At 41.2% G+C, this 22,060-nt stretch overlaps 1 protein-coding gene across 2 annotated transcripts in view; it reads left to right on the top strand.

Annotated features, from left to right (window-relative positions):
• The window catches only part of HIF1A (hypoxia inducible factor 1 subunit alpha), a 55,616-nt gene that overhangs the window by 16,313 nt on the left and 17,243 nt on the right, over nt 1-22,060 (top strand). For both annotated transcript variants that reach the window (XM_063118189.1, XM_063118187.1), the window contains exons 2-6: nt 12,596-12,786; nt 15,293-15,438; nt 15,574-15,658; nt 19,246-19,358; nt 20,958-21,160. In XM_063118189.1, the coding sequence (XP_062974259.1) occupies nt 12,596-12,786; nt 15,293-15,438; nt 15,574-15,658; nt 19,246-19,358; nt 20,958-21,160 (738 nt within the window). The remainder of the gene's footprint in view (nt 1-12,595; nt 12,787-15,292; nt 15,439-15,573; nt 15,659-19,245; nt 19,359-20,957; nt 21,161-22,060) is intronic.

Here is a 22,060-nt window from a genome sequence, read left to right as displayed (position 1 = left end):
CTTGAGTTTGTAATTGCTTTGGAAATTATCTGCTAACTTTGCACTCTTCATTTCTGCTGACTCTACCTGGTGACAGCTTTGACAATCTATATTTACTTGCATAATTTAACTTTTGATCTTGGGGACATGTTTCTAGAGTCCTTAACACATGTACACTTAAAGAAAACACTGTGTGCTGGACTTCTTAATTCTACAAAGATCTTCTGAGTAGTCATGTTCTTTTAAGTCCAGCTTTGATATTTCCTTTCCTTTCCTTTTCTTATTTATTTTTGCATTTCTATACTGCCTAGTAGCTGAAGCTCTTCTTCTTCTTCTTCTTCTTCTTCTTCTTCTTCTTCTTCTTCTTCTTCTTATCATAGAATCATAGAATAGCAGAGTTGGAAGGGGCCTACAAGGCCATCGAGTCCAACCCCATGCTCAATGCAGGAATCCACCCTAAAGCATCCCTGACAGATGGTTGTCCAGCTGCCTCTTGAAGGCCTCTAGTGTGGGAGAGCCCACAACCTCCCTAGGTAACTGGTTCCATTGTCATACTGCTCTAACAGTCAGGAAGTTTTTCCTGATGACCAGCTGGAATCTGGCTTCCTTTAACTTGAGCCCGTTATTCCGTGTCCTGCACTTTGGGAGGATCGAGAAGAGATCCTGGCCCTCCTCTGTGTGACAACCTTTTAAGTATTTGAAGAGTGCTCTCATGTCTCCCCTCAATCTTCTCTTCTCCAGGCTAAACATGCCCAGTTCTTTCAGTCTCTCTTCATAGGGCTTTGTTTCTAGACCTCTGATCATCCTGGTTGCCCTCTTCTGAACACGCTCCAGCTTGTCTGCATCCTTCTTGAATTGTGGAGCCCAGAACTGGACACAATACTCTAGATGAGGCCTAACCAGGGCCGAATAGAGAGGAACCAGTACCTCCCGTGATTTGGAAGCTATACTTCTATTAATGCAGCCTAAAATAGCATTTGCCTTTCTTGCAGCCATATTGCACTGTTGGCTCATATTCAGCTTGCAATGTACAACAATTCCAAGATCTTTCTCGTTTGTAGTATTGCTGAGCCAAGTGTCCCCCATCTTGTAACTGTGCATTTGGTTTCTATTCCCTAAATGTAGAACTTGGCATTTATCCCTATTAAATTTCATTCTGTTGTTTTCAGCCCAGCACTCCAGCCTATCAAGATCACTTTGAAGTTTGTTTCTGTCTTCCAGGGTATTAGCTATCCCACCCAATTTTGTGTCATCTGCAAATTTGATCAGCGTTCCCTGCACCTCCTTGTCCAAATCATTAATAAAAATGTTGAAGAGCACTGGGCCCAGGACTGAGCCCTGTGGCACCCCACTCGTTGCTTCTCCCCAGTTTGAGAAGGTTCCATTGATAAGTACTCTTTGAGTCCGATTCTGTAGCCAACTGTGGATCCACCTAATAGTTGTTCCATCCAGCCCACTTTTAGCTAGTTTGTTAATCAGAATGTCATGTGGTACTTTGTCAAAAGCTTTGCTGAAGTCAAGATATATGACGTCCACAGCATTCCCACAGTCCACAAGGGAGGTTATCCTATCAAAAAATGAGAAATTCTTCTTCTTCTTCTTCTTCTTCTTCTTCTTCCTGGGTGTGGGGTGGACTCTATAGTAAACCTTGTACAAACACAAATTGTTGATCACCTTGCGCTACTGCCTTTCCTTAGGAATTTGTGTGTATTTATTGACAACTTCTGATTTCTCTCTATCACATTGTCCAGAATGGATTGTTTGCAGAAGTAGTGGGGCATGCTTGTGTAAATGTTAGGCTTAATATGAATGCATAAATGTGCATGACTCTGGCTAAGACAGTTCTTTGATTTTGATGTTTTTTTAATATTTCAACTCATATTTATTTTTGGCTCTAAATGTAAATTGCATGCATAAGAGACCCAAACTGCCCAGAGAGCTTCAGCTATGGGGCGGCATTAAAATGTAATAAAATAAAAAAATAAAACCCACTGGTACCTGGGGAGGGGATTGGGGCCAGCCCCTCCTTCTTGCCCTTCTTTCTCCAAATGGCCAGATTGCACTTAACCGACCCCTGAAGTTGCATTTGTTTTATCGCCTAGTTTTATGTGCATATCAGTCTCTGTTACAGCAGTATTGCACATTGGGAAATTTTTATTGCAGAGCTTCAGAAGTGAAGTTCACAATCATGTGATAGTGAAGATTGCATATTAAGACTTGGGACAGGAATGGTTATTTTCCCCATGGTAACTCTAGAATGGGAATGGGAAGAGATTCTTCATAGGGCAACAATAAGATAAATGCCCACATCAAATCCGTGTATTGAAATTTTGATACTTGTGTTTTATTATTTTATATTAAATTGTGAGCTGCCCTAAGGGGTGTCAGAATATATGAAAAATTGTGGGAAGGGTCATGAGTTCCTGAAGCTCAAGCAGAGGTGAATGTAACCTTTTAGGTAAATTAATTTGCAATGAAAGGAAACACTTCTGTGACAGCATATAACTATTAAGAAGGTCATTTATAATATTGCTGGAGTTAATACCTCTCAACAATGTTTACATGATCATAGCATTTTCTCATTTGGTAGGAATACTAACTTGAGGTGCAGCAAAGGCTTTTGCTTGATCCAAAGGCTCTTGCAAGGCATGAGTGCAGTTGGAAAGCATTTATACAATGATGGCTTAATTAGCATTGTTGCTGTTCCAGTCATAGTATTAACTCCAAAATCGATAAGACCACCTATGGAATGGGAAAAAATACTATTATACAAACAACGCAAGAGGAAGAAAAATCGCTGTCAGTGCCACTTCTGAACTCTATTTTATGTAATTGATTGCAGTTAAACCATAATACTTCCCTTAAGCCTAAAATGTGATCTATATGATATATAGATCACATTTTAGGCTTAAGAGAATTATTATGGGTGAAAGTCAGTTGACAAAAGCTGTGTGAACTTTTAAGGTTTATATTGCTGTACCAACAAGAGTTAAACAAAATAGATGTTTGCTAGACTGACGAAAGAGCAACCTAGAGCTGAGGTAAAATAGAAAAACAAGAACAGTAAATCTAAGGTGTAAGTTGAACACTGATCACACCCGAGCCCTATCCTCACCAAATGATAACTCATCCCAGGCTACAATTCTGTAAGTGTGCAGAAAAAGCAAAGAATGTGTGCCACTGGAGAAATTCTGTTTTTGGCTTTTTATGGTGGTGGTTATTATAGAGGAAGCTGTGAAGATAGACTTGAAAGTACGATTATGCAATGACTTCTGAATTCTGGAAGCCAGAAAGGTGGTTGGATATGATTTCAGGGCTAGAGGGTAAGGCTTTAGAAATTGGTACAGCTTCTTGTAAGAAGAGGCAAAATCAGTTATACAAAAATGAGAGAGCCTAAAGCTTCTGTGTGTGTGTGTGTGTGTGTGTGTGTGTGTAATGTATAGTGGCTGTAGAATTCAGAGAACCTAGATTACCTTGGCATGAGATGTAGTATTCACAGTCCCGACTATAGGGAGAATGTTGGCATCAAGCTAATATCTTATTTATTCTATGTCCTGTGCTTTCAGTCCTAAAGGGCCCTCAAGGCAGAATAAAACCAAAGTATGAATACCTTTTCTATTTTTGTATTGTGAATAAGCACACTCCAGTTCCTCTGGTCAATAAGCCTGAAGTCATGAGTTACCTTGACAGAGCTCCAAGGCTGTACGAAGTTGTACAAGTCCTGTTGACCTAGTTCTTTGTGTAACTTGGGGGGCTGCCATCCACATTGTTTTTGCAACACAGGAGTGCTCCTGCCTATCAGTTATTATCTCACAAAACATGATGTGCACAGAGTAGTGTATGTTGTCTCCAAGAATGGCATGCGGAGTGATGTATGCAAACACGTAGAAACAGAAATTGCCAAATGATATATGTGCATTTTGGCAGTAGCCAATTCTTTGTTAGCAGCATGCATGTTAACTGTTTCCAGTAAACCCAACAGGGAGTCGTGGGGGGGAAAGCCCAGCATCCAAAAGAGCTTGGATGCTTGCAGCCAAATATTTGCCTGTTTCAAACCAGTATGTAAACTTCACGTTTCCTTCCCTCTGCAGCTCTTGGCATATACTACACTCTCAGCCCATTCTCTTCCTTCCCCTCTGCTTTTTCCCTCCTGACCTTAGTTTGACTATTTACCCCTTCTTTTGGCCTACTGTCTTCTCAAGCCTGGTCTCCTGTCTTTCTATAGCTCTGTTTCTTGTATCCCTCCTCTGTTTGCCCTCCGGCCCTCTTGGATCAGCACATCTTGGCCAATATCAGTCAAAAGATCTTTAGCGCAGTTCAGTCAGGGGCAGCAGGAGGACTCCCTCTGCCCTCTGTGACATTAGGGCAATTCAGCCAATCACTTGTAGAGGCAGATATTGTGCAAGGCAACTCCCAGGGGGGTGGGGAAAGCTCAGGCTGTAGTGTTAATTCTACTATGAAAATTTCCTGTGCTGTCTATGTGGGTTTCCTGGTTATTTATTTATTTATTTAATAGCCGGAGCTCTCTGGGCGGTTCACAAAAATTAAAAAAAATTCAAAGTATAAAACAACAGTATAAAACCATAATATAAAATACAATATAAAAGCTCAACCAGATAAAAACAGCAGCAATGCAAAATTACAAATTTAAAACACCAAGTTAAAATTTATTTATAGACTGTTGAAATGCTGGGAGAATAAAAAGGTTATTTCAGCCATGATGATTAATTCCAGTAATTGATTATAAAATGGCCAAGTTTATCTCTGCCATAAAATGTGTACATATGTATCCTCAAACTCCTCTCCACTTGTCTACAAATAATTGAGACAACGGATATATAATGCAAGTGTAGAGGGTTTTGCTTGACTTATGAAAGTTCATGGGGCTTTCCCTTGTTAGGCAGTTCAGACCTGCTCAAGAAGTAATTGTTACACAGCCTGCCTTCTTGCCAGAAAATCTACATCCTGCCACTGTTTGTCACGCCTTCTCTTAAACTTTGTGCAATAATAATTTTCTGAATAGGCTTAATAGTAGGCTTTGGAATTAAATATTTCATTGGCTGAAGCAAAAAAAAAAGTGTGTTGTTTTCATTGTAGTCTGGTGGGAGTGGCAGTTCATTACATCAGAATTAATTTGGACACAATCTACTTGGTGCTGCTACTCAACTCCAGCTCATTTCAGTGGATGTTGCTTCATTTCCTTCTTGAAACAGATGGGTTGTATATCCAGCCCAACAGCAGTGGTTATTGGTGGATTTGTCCTTTGTTTATAACAACACATGATATCTTAGCCTTTTTTTTAATAGTAAATTTTGAGTGTTCAAAGGTACTTGGTAATTTTTTCAACCCTGTAAGGTAAGTTCTGCATAGTTATCCCCACATTGCAGATGAACATAATCCATGCTATCAGATCAAAGGCCCAACTATTTTACATTTTCTAGACCATGAAGGCAACAGCCCTCTTTTTAGCCTGGTTCACATATAATGCTAACATGATTTGGGTGGTTGAATTCTAGGTGATTGTAATGTGTGAATGCAGATGTGCTAACAGACCATGGTTTGTCTGACCCAAAAAGAGAATGCATAGTTTGTTACTGGGTTGTGAACTCTGGGCTGTTTAAACCATGGGTGGTTGTTAAGTGTGAACTCAGAACCATGGGTTGTTCATGGGTAGTTTCACCAGGCTAATGTGGTGGTAGGGAAGAGACGTAAAAAAAAACCCAGTCCCACTACCGGTACTACATCGTTGCAAAGGGATTTGAGATATAGAGAAGGAGTGGGAGATGGAGAAGGAAAATAACCCAGGAATTGAGAAAACAAACCATGGCTTGTTTAATCTGCTGCCAGACAAACCCTGAGTACAACAACAAACTATGGGTTAAATAAATAATAGGTTAGCATTATGTACAGACTAGGCCACTGACTTGGTTTGTATGACACAACAATCCACCATGGGTTAATTTATATGCATGGGCCATCACGACATGTCGGGAGCCCACAAGTGCCCTGCTGCAAAGTTGTGCAAAGCTAGATGGCTTTGCACAACATGGTAAAGCTGTCATTGCCACGTCCTTACAATCACTGTGGCTTAATCATGCCATGGTGGCTTGTTTAAGCCATGACATGTGTTGGGCATGGTTTGAAAAATCACTGCCTGGGCATGGCTTGTTGTGTTGTCTGGACCCAAGTGGCATGGCTTGTTGTAGGCCTAAACAATCTTAGAATAATCCATGAGTTGTTGGATCGTGTGAACCGGTGGCCCACTGTCTGTTCTGTACTGACTGGCATTATGTGGTATATTGCATCTGAAGCTGGAGGTTTCATAGAACCATTGTGGTTAATAGGAGTTGGGAGATCTGTCCCCGATGAATTTCCCTAATCCCCTTTTTAAATCATCTAAGCTAATGGTCATTGACACCTCTTATGTCACTGACTTCTATACATTAATTGTGCATTGAATGAAGAACTAGTGAGGCAGCGGCGGGGGAAGGTTTGCCTAAGTGAATTCTTTGCAAGATTTGAACTGGGGATGTCCAGATTTGCTGTGCAGTCTCTTATCCACTATGGTATTGTAGCTTTAATTTGGAGAAAAGAAGATGATCAAACTGTGGCTGAAATGTTAGGCCTAGATTCAGAGAAGTGAGCCAACCTGTACCTAAATTGATGCTCTGCACTATGACCAAAGTTGTTTTTCTATGATATGTCTAGAGCTGTACTGAATTGTAATGGGATTCTTTTTGTTTTGTTCTTTTGTGTGTGTAGGGGTGTGTGTGTGTGTGTGTGTGTGTGTGTGTGTGTGTGTGTGTGTGAAGTTTCCTCTTAAAGGCCAGCATTTTCGGAAAGACTCCTTTTGTTGCAAAATTGTGCCCCCTTTGCCTCTCTTGGCTTTGCCAAGGGGGCTCAAACTATAAATTGGCTCCTTTACAGTTGCCACCTTAAAGAGGGTGAAGTGAACACTTTCACCCTTGTTCAGCGTTTCCCTTCCCCCAGATGTTGCAGAAATTGTGTGTGTGTGGGGGAAGCTTTTCATTTGAGGTGGAAGACTTTGTAAAAGCGCCCCCCCCGCCCCATTACGGCTCAATACTAGATGTGCACAGCAAGTAAACAAGCATGTTTGCCTCTTCGTGTATAATTGGGGGAAATACCCCCCCCCCCCAGCAAAACCAAAATAAACATTAATTTTCAGAATCATTATTTGGACAACTGGTGCTTCCCCCCCCAAAAAAAAACCCCCCAAATTTCCAAAAGAGATTCTGTTGAGGTAAGGTTTCGCTCTTGTTTTTTCACACCTACTGTGGTTTTTCAAGAAACCCCAATGTTGCTCGTAATTACCACAAGTTTGGTAAATTGTAGAAGACAAATTATTAAGAAAGGAATGCAGATGGGGATGTTACAAGATATAAAACTTCTTTTAAAAAGAGCTGTTTTTACACATTGCCTTTATTTAGAAAAGAAAACGTGGAAGGTAAGACCCTACAACAGCAGAGGGGGGCCCCCTCCCCAAAGAGAGATCTCTGAATGGGGTTTCAGAGGAATCTTGTTAAGCCATGCATGAGGCATTTATATTCAAAGGGCATAACTGCTCAATTTCTCCATGAGTAAGTCATCTGAGAATAGTGTCTTTAAAAAATTACCCTACAAGGAAGGCTTTAAGCAGCTGTGAAATGCAAACTGTATTGGGTAAGAACTCTTAAGTGGAAAAAATTAGCTTAACCTTGCAAATTCATGATGTGAAGATGGTGCTTGTCCCTTACTTCTCTTTCCTCCACTGTTTCTGCTTTCAGACTTTGCATCTCAGTGTACTAGTGTCACTTTGTTACCTTCTCTCTGCCCACCAATGTGGTGGGGCTATCCCAGTTACCTGCCTGGGACTTATAGCAGGATAGAGCCATGATAACACTGCAGTGTTCATCTGATGAGGCCCTGTTTCCAGTGCTATTGTCTTCAAGGGCTGGGCTGGTGACAACAAGGTGTCTTTTGCTGTGGCCTATCTCTGTAGAATTCCTTCCAAGGGAGATCCAATCACCTCCTTGCAGGCTTTTAAGGAGACATAAAGAAATATTTTTTTTCTCAGAAGGCCTTCAATCTATCTCTCTATATAAAACGCTTAGGTATGTTTCTGTAAAGGCTTCAGCTGATACAGGTTGCTAAGCCCCTCGCCTGACTCCTCCGGGCTTTCCAAGGTAATCCTACCCCCTTTCTGCCTCTTCGCTCCCCCCCCCCCCACGAAGGGGACAGTGCCACGGTCCGGAGCATGAGTGAGGCACGGCCGGGGCCCTTGGTGGCCAGGTGGGAGGCCGCTCGCCTGCTGCAAGCCCAGGCCCCGGCCTAATCTCATGCGAAATGGGCGGGCGTCCCAAGTCTGACAGGAACCCCGGGTAGAGGTGAACACCTGCTCCCCCTCCCCCCCGACCTCCCTGCCCCCCCAGGTCTGCCAGACGCCACTGTATCGGCGGCCTCCAAGCAGCCCGTGCCCCCGCGATGATATTTAATTAATAAACTTTGAGATATGCTACAACAGCGTATGTTACGCCAGGTACAGCTAGTTTAAATTATTTTGATAAGGATTGTCATGATTTTGGCACTTCTGTTGGGTTTTAGCAGTTAGTACTTTTAACACTTTTAAAACTTTGGTACTTTTTTGTGCTTGAATCCTGCTATGGGTAAAATCTCATATTTCCTTCTCTCCAGAGCAGATTTGGAGGGCATATAGTGGGTGGCAGGGGAAGGGGGAATTGCTTCTTCCCCATTCTGCAAGCAGAAGTAATTTCAACAATGGGATGGACTAATTGGATAGAACCCTGGGTATTTTTGCTATATTTTTTGTCAACTGCCTTGGGGTCCTTGATTTAGCACAGAAATGCAGCTTAAAATTGTTAAAATAGTGTGCAGTGCTATGAAGACTATGTGTTTGTGCTCTTTTCTCCTTTCTAGCCTAAGAATCCCTAGCACTTGCAGAGTTAGAAGGGGAAATCTGTGATATGGCTGTCATGGCATGCAGGGCAGTGCTATGGTGGCTATACCTTCAGCTCCATCCCTGCTGCTGGTTGCAAATGGTCCCCTGGAGGCAGTCATTACTCACCAGAGGAGACTAGCCAAATGCTGAATTGCACTACTGTGAAGTAGTTGGTGTTTTCAGCAGCGGGAAAGAATCTAGCAAATTGAAAATGCAGCTGATCATTCTAGGAAGACTGTTTCCTCAGTGAGGATGTCTACTACTAGATCTTTCTATGTCACTTGCTTCCAAGAAATGAGAGAGCATTTAATGTATGGCTTTCAAAGACATAACACGTCAGAGTAACTGCTCTCTTGTTTAATGTCCCTCCTCTTCTCTCCCCTCCATGCTTTCACTGAACTTGAAAAACAGAGCCTTTGCAGTTAATAACACTGCTGTTTCCTTTTCATGTGAATGCAGCTTAAGAGATAACAAATAGAAAGCAGGCAAGTGAAAAGAGGAAGTGGTCTTGGGACAACAGAAATACTTTCTGAGGTCTGTTTTGTCAGATTTCTGCAGAAGACTTGGTGGAAGTTGCTCTGCAGTTCTGGTCTTTACAAATGAGCTCAACCTAGTAGGGCTGTTTCCTGAGGATACCTAATTCCACCCTCACCCCCTTTACTGGAGTTGGTCCTAGTCAGTGTCTCATAGGAATGATGTTTATAATGTGTTTAATGGGTGTGTGTGTGTGTGTGTGTCATTTTCACAATGAAGTACTTGCATTTGGATATGTGTTACAACATTATGTGGATTACAATTCAGTGTTATCTGGAGCTGCGTGAGCCAAATCCCAGGTCATTTTCATATATCATAACTGTTATTTTTAATAGCATTTTAAAGAAAATACGGACCTTAGTGGACATATTGCACATATTCTTCCATAGTCTGATTCTGAAATTGTTAACTTTGTTGTGGCAGACATAAACCAGTTCTTGAAAGTAGGGTTTTAAAAAGCGAATCAAAACAATTATTGTTATTATCTTCTACAATAGTAGTAAAACACAGTGGCTACAATAGTAGTAAAACTTCTACAGTAGTAGTAAAACATGTGAACCCATCATGGGTTAGCGTGTTGTTTGAATGTTGGGCATTTTCCGCAAGGTGTGTTAACATGTTATCTGAACTCAGTGCATTTTCTGCAGGGTGGGTTATCATGTCTGAACGCAGCAAGTTTTCTGCAGGGTGGCTTGTTAGCCATGTAGTGTGGTTTATTTTTCTTGAACAAGCTTAACTCTGAATTTAACTCGTGTTTAACCAATAGTGTCAGGGTTTGGACATCATTTAGCAACCCCTGATCAACCTGATCAGGTTGAACATTCAAAAAGGCTGGAGAAGGCGCCACTGCAATTTGTGGGTTAATTCACCCACATGCGAAGAACCCCAGTGTGTCCAGCTCCAACATATGTGTACATTTGGTTCAAAGCTTTGCTGTATCAAACTAAGGACTATTCCAACCCTTGTGAAACCAGGTTGGTTCACTAGTGAGTAATATGTATATGTTCCAGTCTTAACAAAGGAGGAAATGTCTAATTGTTTACAGAATTGTTGACTAATACTTCATGTTGTCCCAAGGACAAATTTGACAAACAATTCTGTTGAATAGCACTTTTTATTTTTATTTATTTGGTAGCTGCTGATTGGTGCTACAAATAGGGGTTAACTTTTTTAAATTGAAATATTTATATGCCACTCCTAGGATTGATTTCAGAGTGATTTACAGTCACATAAAACACAATACGTATAAAGCAAATAGGCAAATGTCTAATAAAGAGTGTCTAAAATGTCTAGCTAATACAGTAGAGCTTGGTGACACATTGCCTTGAACTTGACCAGACTGAACACACCCTTCAATTCCAATCTCCAACCTAGCCTCACTTTTAATTTGATTATGTGTTATCCATTTTCTTAGTTCTTCTTTGTTGCAACCCAGGTTATTTTTTTTAATTTTTTGCTCACAAATTGAAGCCAAATGCACTAAATAATCATCTGACCCAAATTGGGGACCTCTTTAAGGATGGTACCAATTGCAAGAGGGAGAGCCAGTGTGACGTAGTGCTTAGAGTGTTGGACTGGGAATCGGGAGATCTGGGTTCTAGTCCCAACTTGGCCATGGAAACCCACTGGGTGACTTTGGGCCAGTCACAGACTCTCAGCCCAACCTACCTCACAGGGTTGTTGTTGTGAGGATAAAATGGAGAGGAGGAGGATTATGTATGCCACCTTGGGTTCCTTGAAGGAAAAAAGGCGGGATATAAATGTAATAAATAAAAATACTCCCACTGCAGCAGTTTAAGTGTGTCTTAAATGACTCAGGAGGCAGAATATCTACCCAACCCGTTTCTTACAGATAGTTTATACTGGGAAATCTGTTTATGAGTTTCTAATCTCTGTGGGTTTACAAATACTATTTTGCAAATAAGGAGCTCCCCCTGGCTGTGGTACGCAAACCCTTGCTTTGGATTAGTCCAATTAAAGTGTGTGGGATCATTAACAGTAACTGCTTCAAGAACTGTAGCATCTTTCCAGGCCAGGTTTAGGATAAGAAGTGATATGCCTCCCCCAATCCCCGCCTCCCCCAATCCCTACCTCCCTATGTGCTCTCCCAGTTCCCTCCCTGGTTTCCTGTTTGTCAGCAAACCAGAATAGTTTCTAATTCTGGTTTGTAGGCTGGCTTTGCACAGATCGTAATTTTCCCTTTTCAGATGCCATGGCAAGTTATGATTTGATCAAACCAGATAGTCAGGGAGAAAATTAGTGCATGGGGGGGGAAGGAGATAATTCATTGGGTAGTCTCAAGGATTAGGCACAAACGGCTGGAATTTGGCTTTACTGATACCTGTGAATCAAAACATTATGTTATAAGCCAAGAGGTTTGTTTAGATAGATATATTTTTCCTGGTTCTCCCCCCACCCCATTTTTGTGTATTTATAATTCTAAAATGCTCTCATTATGACACCAGTGTTGCTAACTGTTGTTTAAAATGGATACTGTTTTATACTATTGTTTTAATATTTTTTGATGGTTTTAAATTTTGTATACTTTTTAACGTTCACTGTTTTTAATTTTTGTAAACCACCCAGAGAGCTTCGGCTATGGGGCGTTATATAAATTTAATAAATAAATAAATAAATAAACAAACTGTTGCCAAGTTTGTACACATCCAATAGGCTAAAATGAGCCTTTCCTAGATACTGGTCCTGAGTGTTGCCAAACACAACTTGTTCAGAAGCTTGAAGAATGATTATTTAAAGTCAAGGGACAGATGTGTGTTTTTGGTTAGAAGCAGTTCTGTGGAGATGGGCATAAGCTCCCCGTTTGCAGTGTCGGTCAGCGAATAAGAGACTGTGTGCAAATGTTGTGTGTCTATAAGAGTACTATGTGAATGGCAGGTGTGATTAGATTGTGTGTATGTGAATAGGGGCAGGTGGGTATGAAGGGGGGAATTAACATGGAAGTATCCAGCAACAACTTGTTACAGGTCTCCGCTTGTGACTTCTGATTATGTTCTCTAGTAGGTCATCCGCGATGGCTGTCAAACATACAATTATTATGTAATATTGTTAGTATTGTTCAATCACATATATGGGTCTGAATATTAATGTTTAACTTTATTCCTATAGGATTAGCTCAGAACGCAGAAAAGAGAAATCTAGAGATGCAGCCAGATGCCGGAGGAGTAAAGAGTCGGAGGTATTCTATGAGCTTTCTCACCAGTTGCCTCTTCCCCATCATGTGAGCGCACATCTTGACAAGGCCTCCATTATGAGGCTAACGATCAGTTACCTGCGCATGAGAAAGCTGCTTGATGCAGGTGAGTGTTTTCAGGGGCAGATAAGTGTAAAGGCATCTGAATATGGGTGAAAAGTAAGCTTCGCAATGGTCAGCAAATAAACATGTTGTTCTCTGGGTTGCAATGATCTGAAACTGCATCATTTCCTAGCAGCTTATCGCCCCCTCCTCTGGCTCAGGGAGGTAATTTCTTCTTTTAAAAAAATGGAGGGGGAGATAAAGAGCTTTATCTCACACTAGTGGAGCTCAAAGGTTAAGCTAGCTGGCCTCTTCCGCTTGTCTCTTGTTACCACCAGTATCACACTCCAAGAAAAGTGAACATTGCCTCTACAAAATGCTGGTTTCTAGAAGAGGTAAACTAAAACCTGCACTATTTTGTTAAAGGTTTTTAGCGACACCATTCTTTTGGAGTGTAATTTGTTTGCAGGCATTACCTGGCCTATTCAACTCTGTGTTTGCACCATATTTGCTTAGGTATATTTTTTATATGTCAGCCTCTGACATAACTTATATAATCTGCTTATTAGCATTTAATACTTGATGTGCAGTCATCATTAAATCTGCTCACCCTGGCGAGTGTGGTGCCATCCACTGATGCAGCTAGCCTTCCCCACAACTTTGAAGCTGAAGAAGTGGGCTTGAATTGGGTAGTTTTATGGTGAGCCGTGATCCTTCCTCAGCTCCAAAGTAGGGAGAAGTGAGCATTGGGTTCTTCTTACTGGCCAATTTGGGGCTTGGCCAGGAAGCCTAGCCTAAGGTTTCAGGTCCCTTTTGATTTCCTGAAAGGTTCAGGGTATGGTTTTAAGACACATGATACCCCAACCTTACTGAAGTTAAGCAGGCCTGAGTTTAGTCAGTGGCTGGATAGGAGACCATCTGGGAGTCCTGAGTACAGTTCCTTAAGTTCCTTAGAGGAAAGGCAGGATTTCAGTGTCATGCTAAAACCCTGCTCTTTTACATGTCTTTAGGTGAGAGAGCCAAGTATTTGTGTGTATTTGCCCAATCTCATCTGATTGAGCAAGTAGTTAATGAGGTGCAGACTTCTTCCTGAGAATTCTGTGTTACTGAAAGCTCTCTGGGGTAGCATAGGTGGCCATTACTTCTTAAATTTATTTATTTACAAAATGGAGAACAGACATCCTAGTGGTATTGTCAATATCAGTCCATATGTCTTCATTTTTTAAAATAAACTGGTTCTTCTGTTATCCTTCACAAATCTTTACTAGGTTAGTAAGTTTTACTAGAGCAGTGCTTATCCCAGATTCTTGAGTGTCGAGGCTATAATTGTTGTTTTTAACTCAACTAATGGGATCTTTCACTGCAACCGCAATGCAATCAATTCAGAGTCATGATATTTACGTAACTATTTCAGTTGTGTGGGTCACTGAGAATTGTATGGTGAATGTGCAAAAATATTAGTGATTGTGTTTATTCCTGTAGCACGTCCATTTTGTCTGTTCAGTGTGTACAATCCCCAAAGTTATTGTTTTTGAATTCCAACTTTTATACCCTGCTTTTCCCCTCTAAAAAGGGAGTTACACAAAGCAGTTCACAAAATATAAAAGGGGCATAAAAACAACAATTCACCATTAAAACACAACTAACAGAGTATATAGCATTAAAGTAGCAAAAATATAGAACTAACAAATTAAATTAAGCAACAACAGAATCAAAAGCTTGTTTAAAGACATGTATTCAATTGCCAGTAAACAATAGAGAGGAAGATAACTTAAACCAGGAGTAGGCTACGTGGTGTTTGTGCGCACCTTTCTTGACACCCACTAAGGTGCCCTACTCCTCCCAGCTTCAAAAACAAATTAACACATTTTCTTCCTGGCAGCTGAGATCACTTCTCCTGCTGTTGCTATCTCCATTTCTCATGAATGCCTCCTGGCTATTTGTTGGAACTTAGAAACATTCTTTGGAAATGAAGATAGCAGGCAGCTGCAGAACAGTATTTTCCTCTGCAGCGCTCCCAGGGACTAAGAAAAAGAAGGGGGAAATTAAAAAGTCACTGAAAACTGTAGGTTACAAGGAGTTGTTTAATGTCTTGTGGTTCAGACATCACCTCTACCTTCTACAAAGTCATTTGTTAGGTTACTTGTCCTTTGTGACTAGCCACGCCTCCCACGGCAGCCATTTTGTGGTGGTGCCATCAACAGTTATCTGTTGATTAAGGGAATTTGGAAATACCAATTTTCTGGCACTAGAATTTTTAATTTCGTTGGTCTGAAAGTTGTTAAGTGAGGCTGTGTCTGCTTGTAGGTTTTAGAGGTTTGACTTGATATTGTAACCTGTCTGATGAGTCTTCTGGTTAGGGTGCCGTAAAAGCTGCATAAATAAAATCCCCAGTGAAGCTTTTATGTAGGTTCTGTTAGCTCACATGTTTAATCAGCACCAAGTTTCCATCTTGAATTTATTTAATCAATATTGGTGTATTGTTTTTGCATAATTATGACTGGAGTCAAACAGTAAGCCTGAATATCGATGACATTCCACATTTGTCTAATCCATATTGGCTCTTCTAGGTGACCTGGAGGCAGAAGCTGAAATGGAGACACAGTTAAATTGCTTTTACTTGAAAGCTCTTGATGGCTTTGTCATGGTTCTCTCAGAGGATGGCGACATGGTTTTCATGTCTGAAAATGTGAACAAGTGTATGGGACTCACACAGGTATGAAATAAGCAATTCTTCCCACTGCTCTAGCCAAAGTCCCACCAATTTAAAAGTGCTGAACTTGGATTGTGTCCAGTGTTTTCTCTACTGTAAATACGCTCTGCTAGGCTAAGCTTTCTCTTTCTTTTACAGTTTGAGCTGACTGGACACAGTGTGTTTGATTTCACTCATCCGTGTGACCACGAAGAGATGAGAGAGATGCTCACACACCGGAATGGTAAGAGAGAAATGTTCTGGCTTTTGATTTCAGGCCAGATGGCTGCTCCTTAATCATCGGACTGTTTGCTACTACACCTAATTGTTTTAATTGGTTTTTACTGCTTTTTAATTCTATACTGGTTTTAGCTTGATTAATGGTTTAATTTATTTTTTGCTGTGTATATTTATTGTTTTATATTATTTGTACAATTTTATCTGTACACTGCCCTGAGATCCCAGTGATGTTTTCATAAATAAATAAATAAAATATCTGCTTGATTAATTTAATCAAGTTATCTAAATCAACTCTGCAGCACGGAAGTCTACTTTTTAAACGTTTTAAACTGCTTGTTGTATTTTTCTGATTATTGTAAGCTGCATTGTGAGGGTTTGTATCCTGAAAGGCAGGATTTTAATAAATATAATTTATTTAATTGTTAATAATTTTATTCAGTAGAAACTAAGGTCCCGTTCACATACTCACCCAGTCAAGGATCCTCTTTTTGCATGATGGTGAAATAGCCCAGCCTCTGCAGCAGCCTTCCCCAACCTGGTGCCCACCAGATGTGTTGGACTACAACTCCCAGCATTCCCCCCAGCATGCCAAGGCGAATAAAAAAGTCTTTAACAGGTGTTATATGTTGATTTATAACACCTGTCTTATGGATATTTAATTTATGGCCACTAGTTTTATTGTATAATTGACTGTATTGCCCTAATTTATATTTGCATTGGAAACCACCTGGATGTGTTTGTTTATTACATTTCTGTACCGGCCAATAGCCGAAACTCTCTGGGTTGTTCACAACAATTAAAACTATAAAATACAAGATGATGAAATAAAATTTAAAAGTTTAAAATTAATAATAACAAATAATAAATAATCAAATAGAAGCCAACAGCGGTGCAAAGATTTAAAATACAATACCATGTTTAAAACAGAAACTGACAAATTAAATTGCCTAGGAAAATGAAAGCGCTGAGGTCAGCACAATGCAGGCGCCAGGCGATCCTCTCTGGGAAGCTCATTCTGCAGTGGGAGTGCCAACAGAGAAAAAGCCCTCTTCTTAGTAGCCACCCACCTCTCTTCCTTTGGTGGAGGCTCCAGGAGAAGGCCTGCTGAGGCTGAGCTTAGCGTCCGGCCAGAGTATATGGGAGGAGACGACCCTTCAGGTAAACTAGCCCCAAGCTGTAGGGCTTTGAATGTTAATACCAGCACTTCAAATCGGGCCCAGAAATGGACTGGCAGCTAGTGTAGATGAAAAACTATTGGCATAATATGATCCTGCTGCTGTATTTTGAATCAGCTGAAGTTTCCAGACTGTTTTCGAAATCACCCCCTCATTTAATGCATTGCAGTAGAACATGAATAACTGTAGGTAGGATATCTCTATCCAGATAAGCCAGTGTGGTGTAGTGGCTAAGGTGTTGGACTGGGAGTTTGGAGATCCGGGTTCTAGTCCCCACTCGGCCATGGAAACCCACTGGGTAACTTTGGGCCAGTCACATACTCTCAGCCCAACCTACCTCACAGGTTTGTTGTTGTGAGGATAACATCATCATCATCATACATTTATTTGTTACCCGCCTCTCCCTCTGGATCGAGGCGGGGTACAATAGAAATGCAAATGCCATAAAATACATATAATTAAAACAAAACTAATACATTATTAAAAGCAGCACATTATTAAAAGGCATATTTAAATTTAACTGGGTAGGCCTGCCGGAAGAGATAAGTCTTTTACAGCTTTCTTAAAATCCGGAAGACTGTTAAGTTGACAAATCTCTCCCTGCAGTTGACAAATCTCTCCCAGCATGGAGAGGAGGAGGATTATGTACGCCACCTTGGGTTCCTTGGAGGAAAAAAACCGAGATATAAATTAATAATAATAATAATAACAACAACAACAACAACGCAGTTGGTATATCAGCCTAAGCTGATAAAAGGTACTCCATGCCAACTGTGCCTCTAGTGACAGTAATGGATCCAAGAGCACCCCAAGCTATGAGCCCGATCCTTTAAAAGGAGTGTGACCCTCTCCAGAACAGGTCAAACATCACTTATACATGAGAGGTTATATAAAAATATTTGTAGATAGAAAAAACTAACTAAACAAATAACATTGTGATATCAGTGCTCCACATGCAACATTTTTTACTCATAGTCCCAACTGACATAACTTTCTTCTCCAAAAATGGATTGGGGGAGTTTACATGGCCCTGTGGCCAAAGAAGATCCTTGGACTGTTGTTGAGCATGTGATCCAGCTTTGACTATGTAAAATGTCTGGCGATAGTAAGTCTTCCCTGCCTGTTTCTGCACCAGCAAGTCAATCACTTGAGATGCAGAACTACTGTTAATGTTAATACAACAGTGGATATATAGGAATGTAACAGGACCAACAAGCTATTCTTCAGAGTTTCTGTGGATCACAAATGTAATAGGACCAATGTGCTATACTTGCTTCTCCAAGGATATTGATGCTGCAGTTACTTCAGCACAAACTCAGTTGTGCAGCATTACAACAGTACTTACTTACTGATCACTTTGTAGTGCTGGAAACACGGAGCAGTTATGAGTCATGTGTACTGTTGTGGCCTACTTGAATTTCTCAATTCTGCAAAGCAGTTTATCTTAATGCTAGATCTGTTTTCTGTATGTTCTTGAGAAGAACATTAAGTACATCTTGAATATAAACCGAATCTGGTCTGACTTGCCCCTGGGTTTGTTTGCTTCCCGTTAATTAAGAGAGTGTGAGTATGGCAAGCCAAATTCTCCCTCTCTTGTTGAGGTTTGCAGGGAGACCTACCTGCCAAAACAAAACCTTGATATTAATCTGTTAATCCACTGTCTTTGGTGCTGTCCCCACCATATCCTGTAAACTCTTTTTTTTTTTTATCGTGAGCATCTGTCTCCCAGAACATTTATTGCTTCTAAGTTAATTGTAACCTTTTCTGAAGGTAGCATAGTAATTGTTACCATCAGCTTCCAATGCAACAGTGCCAAAGCTGAGTGCTTCAGCTTTTTTTAATGGGATACACTGCTGATGGGGGTGGGGGCATTCCATGATATTTTCTTGGCTCTGGCAGTGATTAAAATATTAAAGTAGGGGCAGTGTTTTGAACTCTGCTTATATCCTTAATTGTTACTCACTGCATTCATGCAGAACTGTAAGTTGGGATTCTGGAGAAGTCTGGCTTACCATGAGGAAGTTGCATGCTGATATACACAGGCTTGGGTCCTCCTGCCAGCGGGAGAGGCTTAGCATGTCATCCAGACACAGGACCCTGACCTGCTGCTGCCTTTACAAGCCAGGATTTGTTCAGGGAAGAACAAACATACTAAGTTTCTGATTCCTGGTTATTTTAACTGGACCTGCTGGTGGGAGGAGCTAAACAGAAGGATACCAGGCATGTAGTTTGTTTACTGTAAGCCAGGCTTCTCCAGAATCTCGGCGTACCATTCTGTGAGACACATGGCCACTGTTTCTTGTGGCAGAGCGCAACAAGACAATTTGGGTGGGAAAACGTATTGTGCTTCATTTGCTGGCTCCTGTGCTCAGGATTGTGTGAAGTGATAAATATCTGTTATACTCTCTTGCATTAGGTCCTGTGAAAAAGGGAAAAGAACAGAATACAGAACGCAGCTTTTTCCTCAGAATGAAGTGTACGTTGACCAGCAGAGGAAGGACTGTCAATATAAAGTCTGCCACATGGAAGGTAATCCTCCCCGTGATCTGAAAGCAATAGCTTTTTAAGTAGAATGGTTGGTGTCCAGACTTGTTTGAGTGCAGTCAGTCATGTGAACCGTCCAGAGAGCAAATGTAATAAAATAAATAAATATACAAGTGAGCGTTTCAGGAGTATCAAAGTAACACTTCTGAAAGAGGGTAAGAGAGAACAATAGTAATCACACCGCAAGTTGAGCACATCTTGTGCTCATTAATACACTGCTTTTGACTATTTTGGGTAATTAAAATTTTGCAACTACTCTTCAGTAACCTTCTTGTCACCTCTGCCCTAAACTTTGGCTTGGTCCCAGCCTCAACTCTGTGCACTGTATGCCAGATGTGGGGTTTCAGGGTGGATGTTTCCAATCTCAGTGTTCTTCTTAAAGTCGCTCTGCTTGGATTCGCCTTCCCCAATCTGGCAACCTACAGATATTTTGGACTTCAGCTCCTGTCAGCCCCAGCCAGCATGGTCAATGGTCAGGAATGCTGGGAGTTGTAGTGCAGTGCATCTGAAGGGTAGATCTACACAGGCACAGGAATGTGTACGTCACTTCCAGTTTATATCAGTTGCTTTTTGGCAAGCATGCTCCATGTTAAGTTTGCATTTGGAGAGTGTGCCACTCCAGCTCTATTGAGCTGTGAATCACAAGCACACACAGGTGCATGCACAAACAGCATTGGAAAAGCAGGCAGGAGCACATGCCAAATCCAGATCCATTGATCCTCCTACTCCTGACTTAGCGTGCCACAAACCACTACTGCTCTTTCCATTTCTGGCACCTGTGACAGGTGAAAGGCGCTCCATGGCATATAGTATTTCATCATTTTATACAGAATTCTCTTTCTCAAGCTTTCCATCAGGGTACAGCAGAGGAAAAGAAGGGGAAATAGATTCTATTGGCTTTGCTGAGAAGCCCCATTGCCTCTGGCAACTGACACCTAGCAGCACCTGTTCTGTCAGGCTGCAACAGAGAGACCATTTCTTTTTGGCTTCTCTTCTCCCTGAACTGTTATGATCCCAGCAGGTTGGCCTAAGAACTACCATGTATGTATTTATTTATTTATTACATTTTTATACCGCCCAATAGCCGAAGCTCTCTGGGCGGTTCACGAAAATTAAAACCATCATAAAACAACCAACATGTTAAAAGCACAATTACAAAATACAGTATAAAAAGCACAACCAGGATAAAACCACGCAGCAAAATTGATGTAAGATTAAAATACAGAGTTAGAACAGTAAAATTTAAATTTAAGTTAAAATTAAGTGTTAAAATACTGAGAGAATAAAAAGGTCCTCAGCTGGCGACGAAAGGAGTACAGTGTAGGCGCCAGGCGGACCTCTCTGGGGAGCTCATTCCACAGCCAGGGTGCCACAGCGGAGAAAGTAACTTTAGGAATTATTGCCTTATTTTCCTCTACCCTCCTCCTCACTTTTTTTCGTGTGCTTTTTTGATTGGAAGGCAGGAACTCTTTTTTGGTGTTTTTTTTTAATTTATCTGTAAGCTGCTGTAGGAGAACGTTTGGTTGAAGACTGAATAAACCAATAACCAGTCTTTCTCTCCCCCCCCCCCCCCCAACACCCCAGGTACTTCACTGCACAGGGCACATTCGTGTCTACGACAATTGCAACAATCAGACAGTGTGTGGGTATAAAAAGCCTCCCATGACATGTTTGGTGTTAATCTGTGAACCTATTCCTCATCCGTCAAATATCGAAGTCCCCTTGGACAGCAAGACGTTCCTCAGCCGCCACAGCCTTGACATGAAATTTTCGTACTGTGATGAAAGGTAAAGCTCGTGGTGGTGGTGGGAAAATGAGTGATGCCTTACTTTTCCAGTTGGTTTCCTATAAATGATCACAGTGAGGCCTGTGTGTGGTTACTGACCTAGGAATAGAGGAAGATGCCTTATACTGTGTCAGCCCACCTAGCCCAGTATTGTTGACACTGACTGGCAGCTGCTCTAGTTTCAGGCAGGTTTTTTTTCCAGTCCTACCTTGAGATTCCAGGGATTGAACCTGGGGCCTTCTACATGCAATCAGAGGCTCTACCACTGAGCTGTGGCCCTTCTCTTAACCTGTTGCATTCTTATTTCCTTCACGTTTCTTTCGAAAGTTCAACTATTTGGTCAGTAATGTGAATTCATGCACATCCTTAATTTCTGCAGCATTTGGAAAGTTGATGATACAAATACTTTCCAGATGAATTACATGATGGACACGGCATTTTTGAAATGGTTGCACCATTTCCTAAGCATATAACCCAAATCAAGCAAATATTATTGTATCACATCAGAGAGCATCTTACACATCAGGGACGGAATCTGTTAGAACAGCCTTCCTCAACCTGGGGCGCTCCAGATGTGTTGGACTGCATCTCCCAGAATGCCCCAACTGGGGCATTCTGGGAGTTGTAGTCCAACACATCTGGAGCGCCCCAGGTTGAGGAAGGCTGTGTTAGAAGCTGAACAGAAGCATTATGGGTACATTTCTGTCTTTAGAAGAGGGGTGATATTACTTGATTTGAGCACTATTTTCTCTGTGTCCTGAACTGATATTCTGTGCAATACTGCCATCAAGTGGCTGGAAAAAAAACAAGCTATTTGAGTTAATAACTCTAAAAGAAGGTGCTTCTAAATAGTGAGTGTTCAACTTGGAGCAGACGGGTTTCTACTGTGAATGCTAATGGC

This window comes from Elgaria multicarinata, chromosome 2, assembly GCF_023053635.1.
Source record: "Elgaria multicarinata webbii isolate HBS135686 ecotype San Diego chromosome 2, rElgMul1.1.pri, whole genome shotgun sequence".
NCBI classification, from domain to species: Eukaryota; Metazoa; Chordata; class Lepidosauria; order Squamata; family Anguidae; genus Elgaria; species Elgaria multicarinata.
The sequence above is the reverse complement of the archived record's forward strand: the minus strand, read 5'-3'. Positions and strand labels throughout refer to the sequence as shown.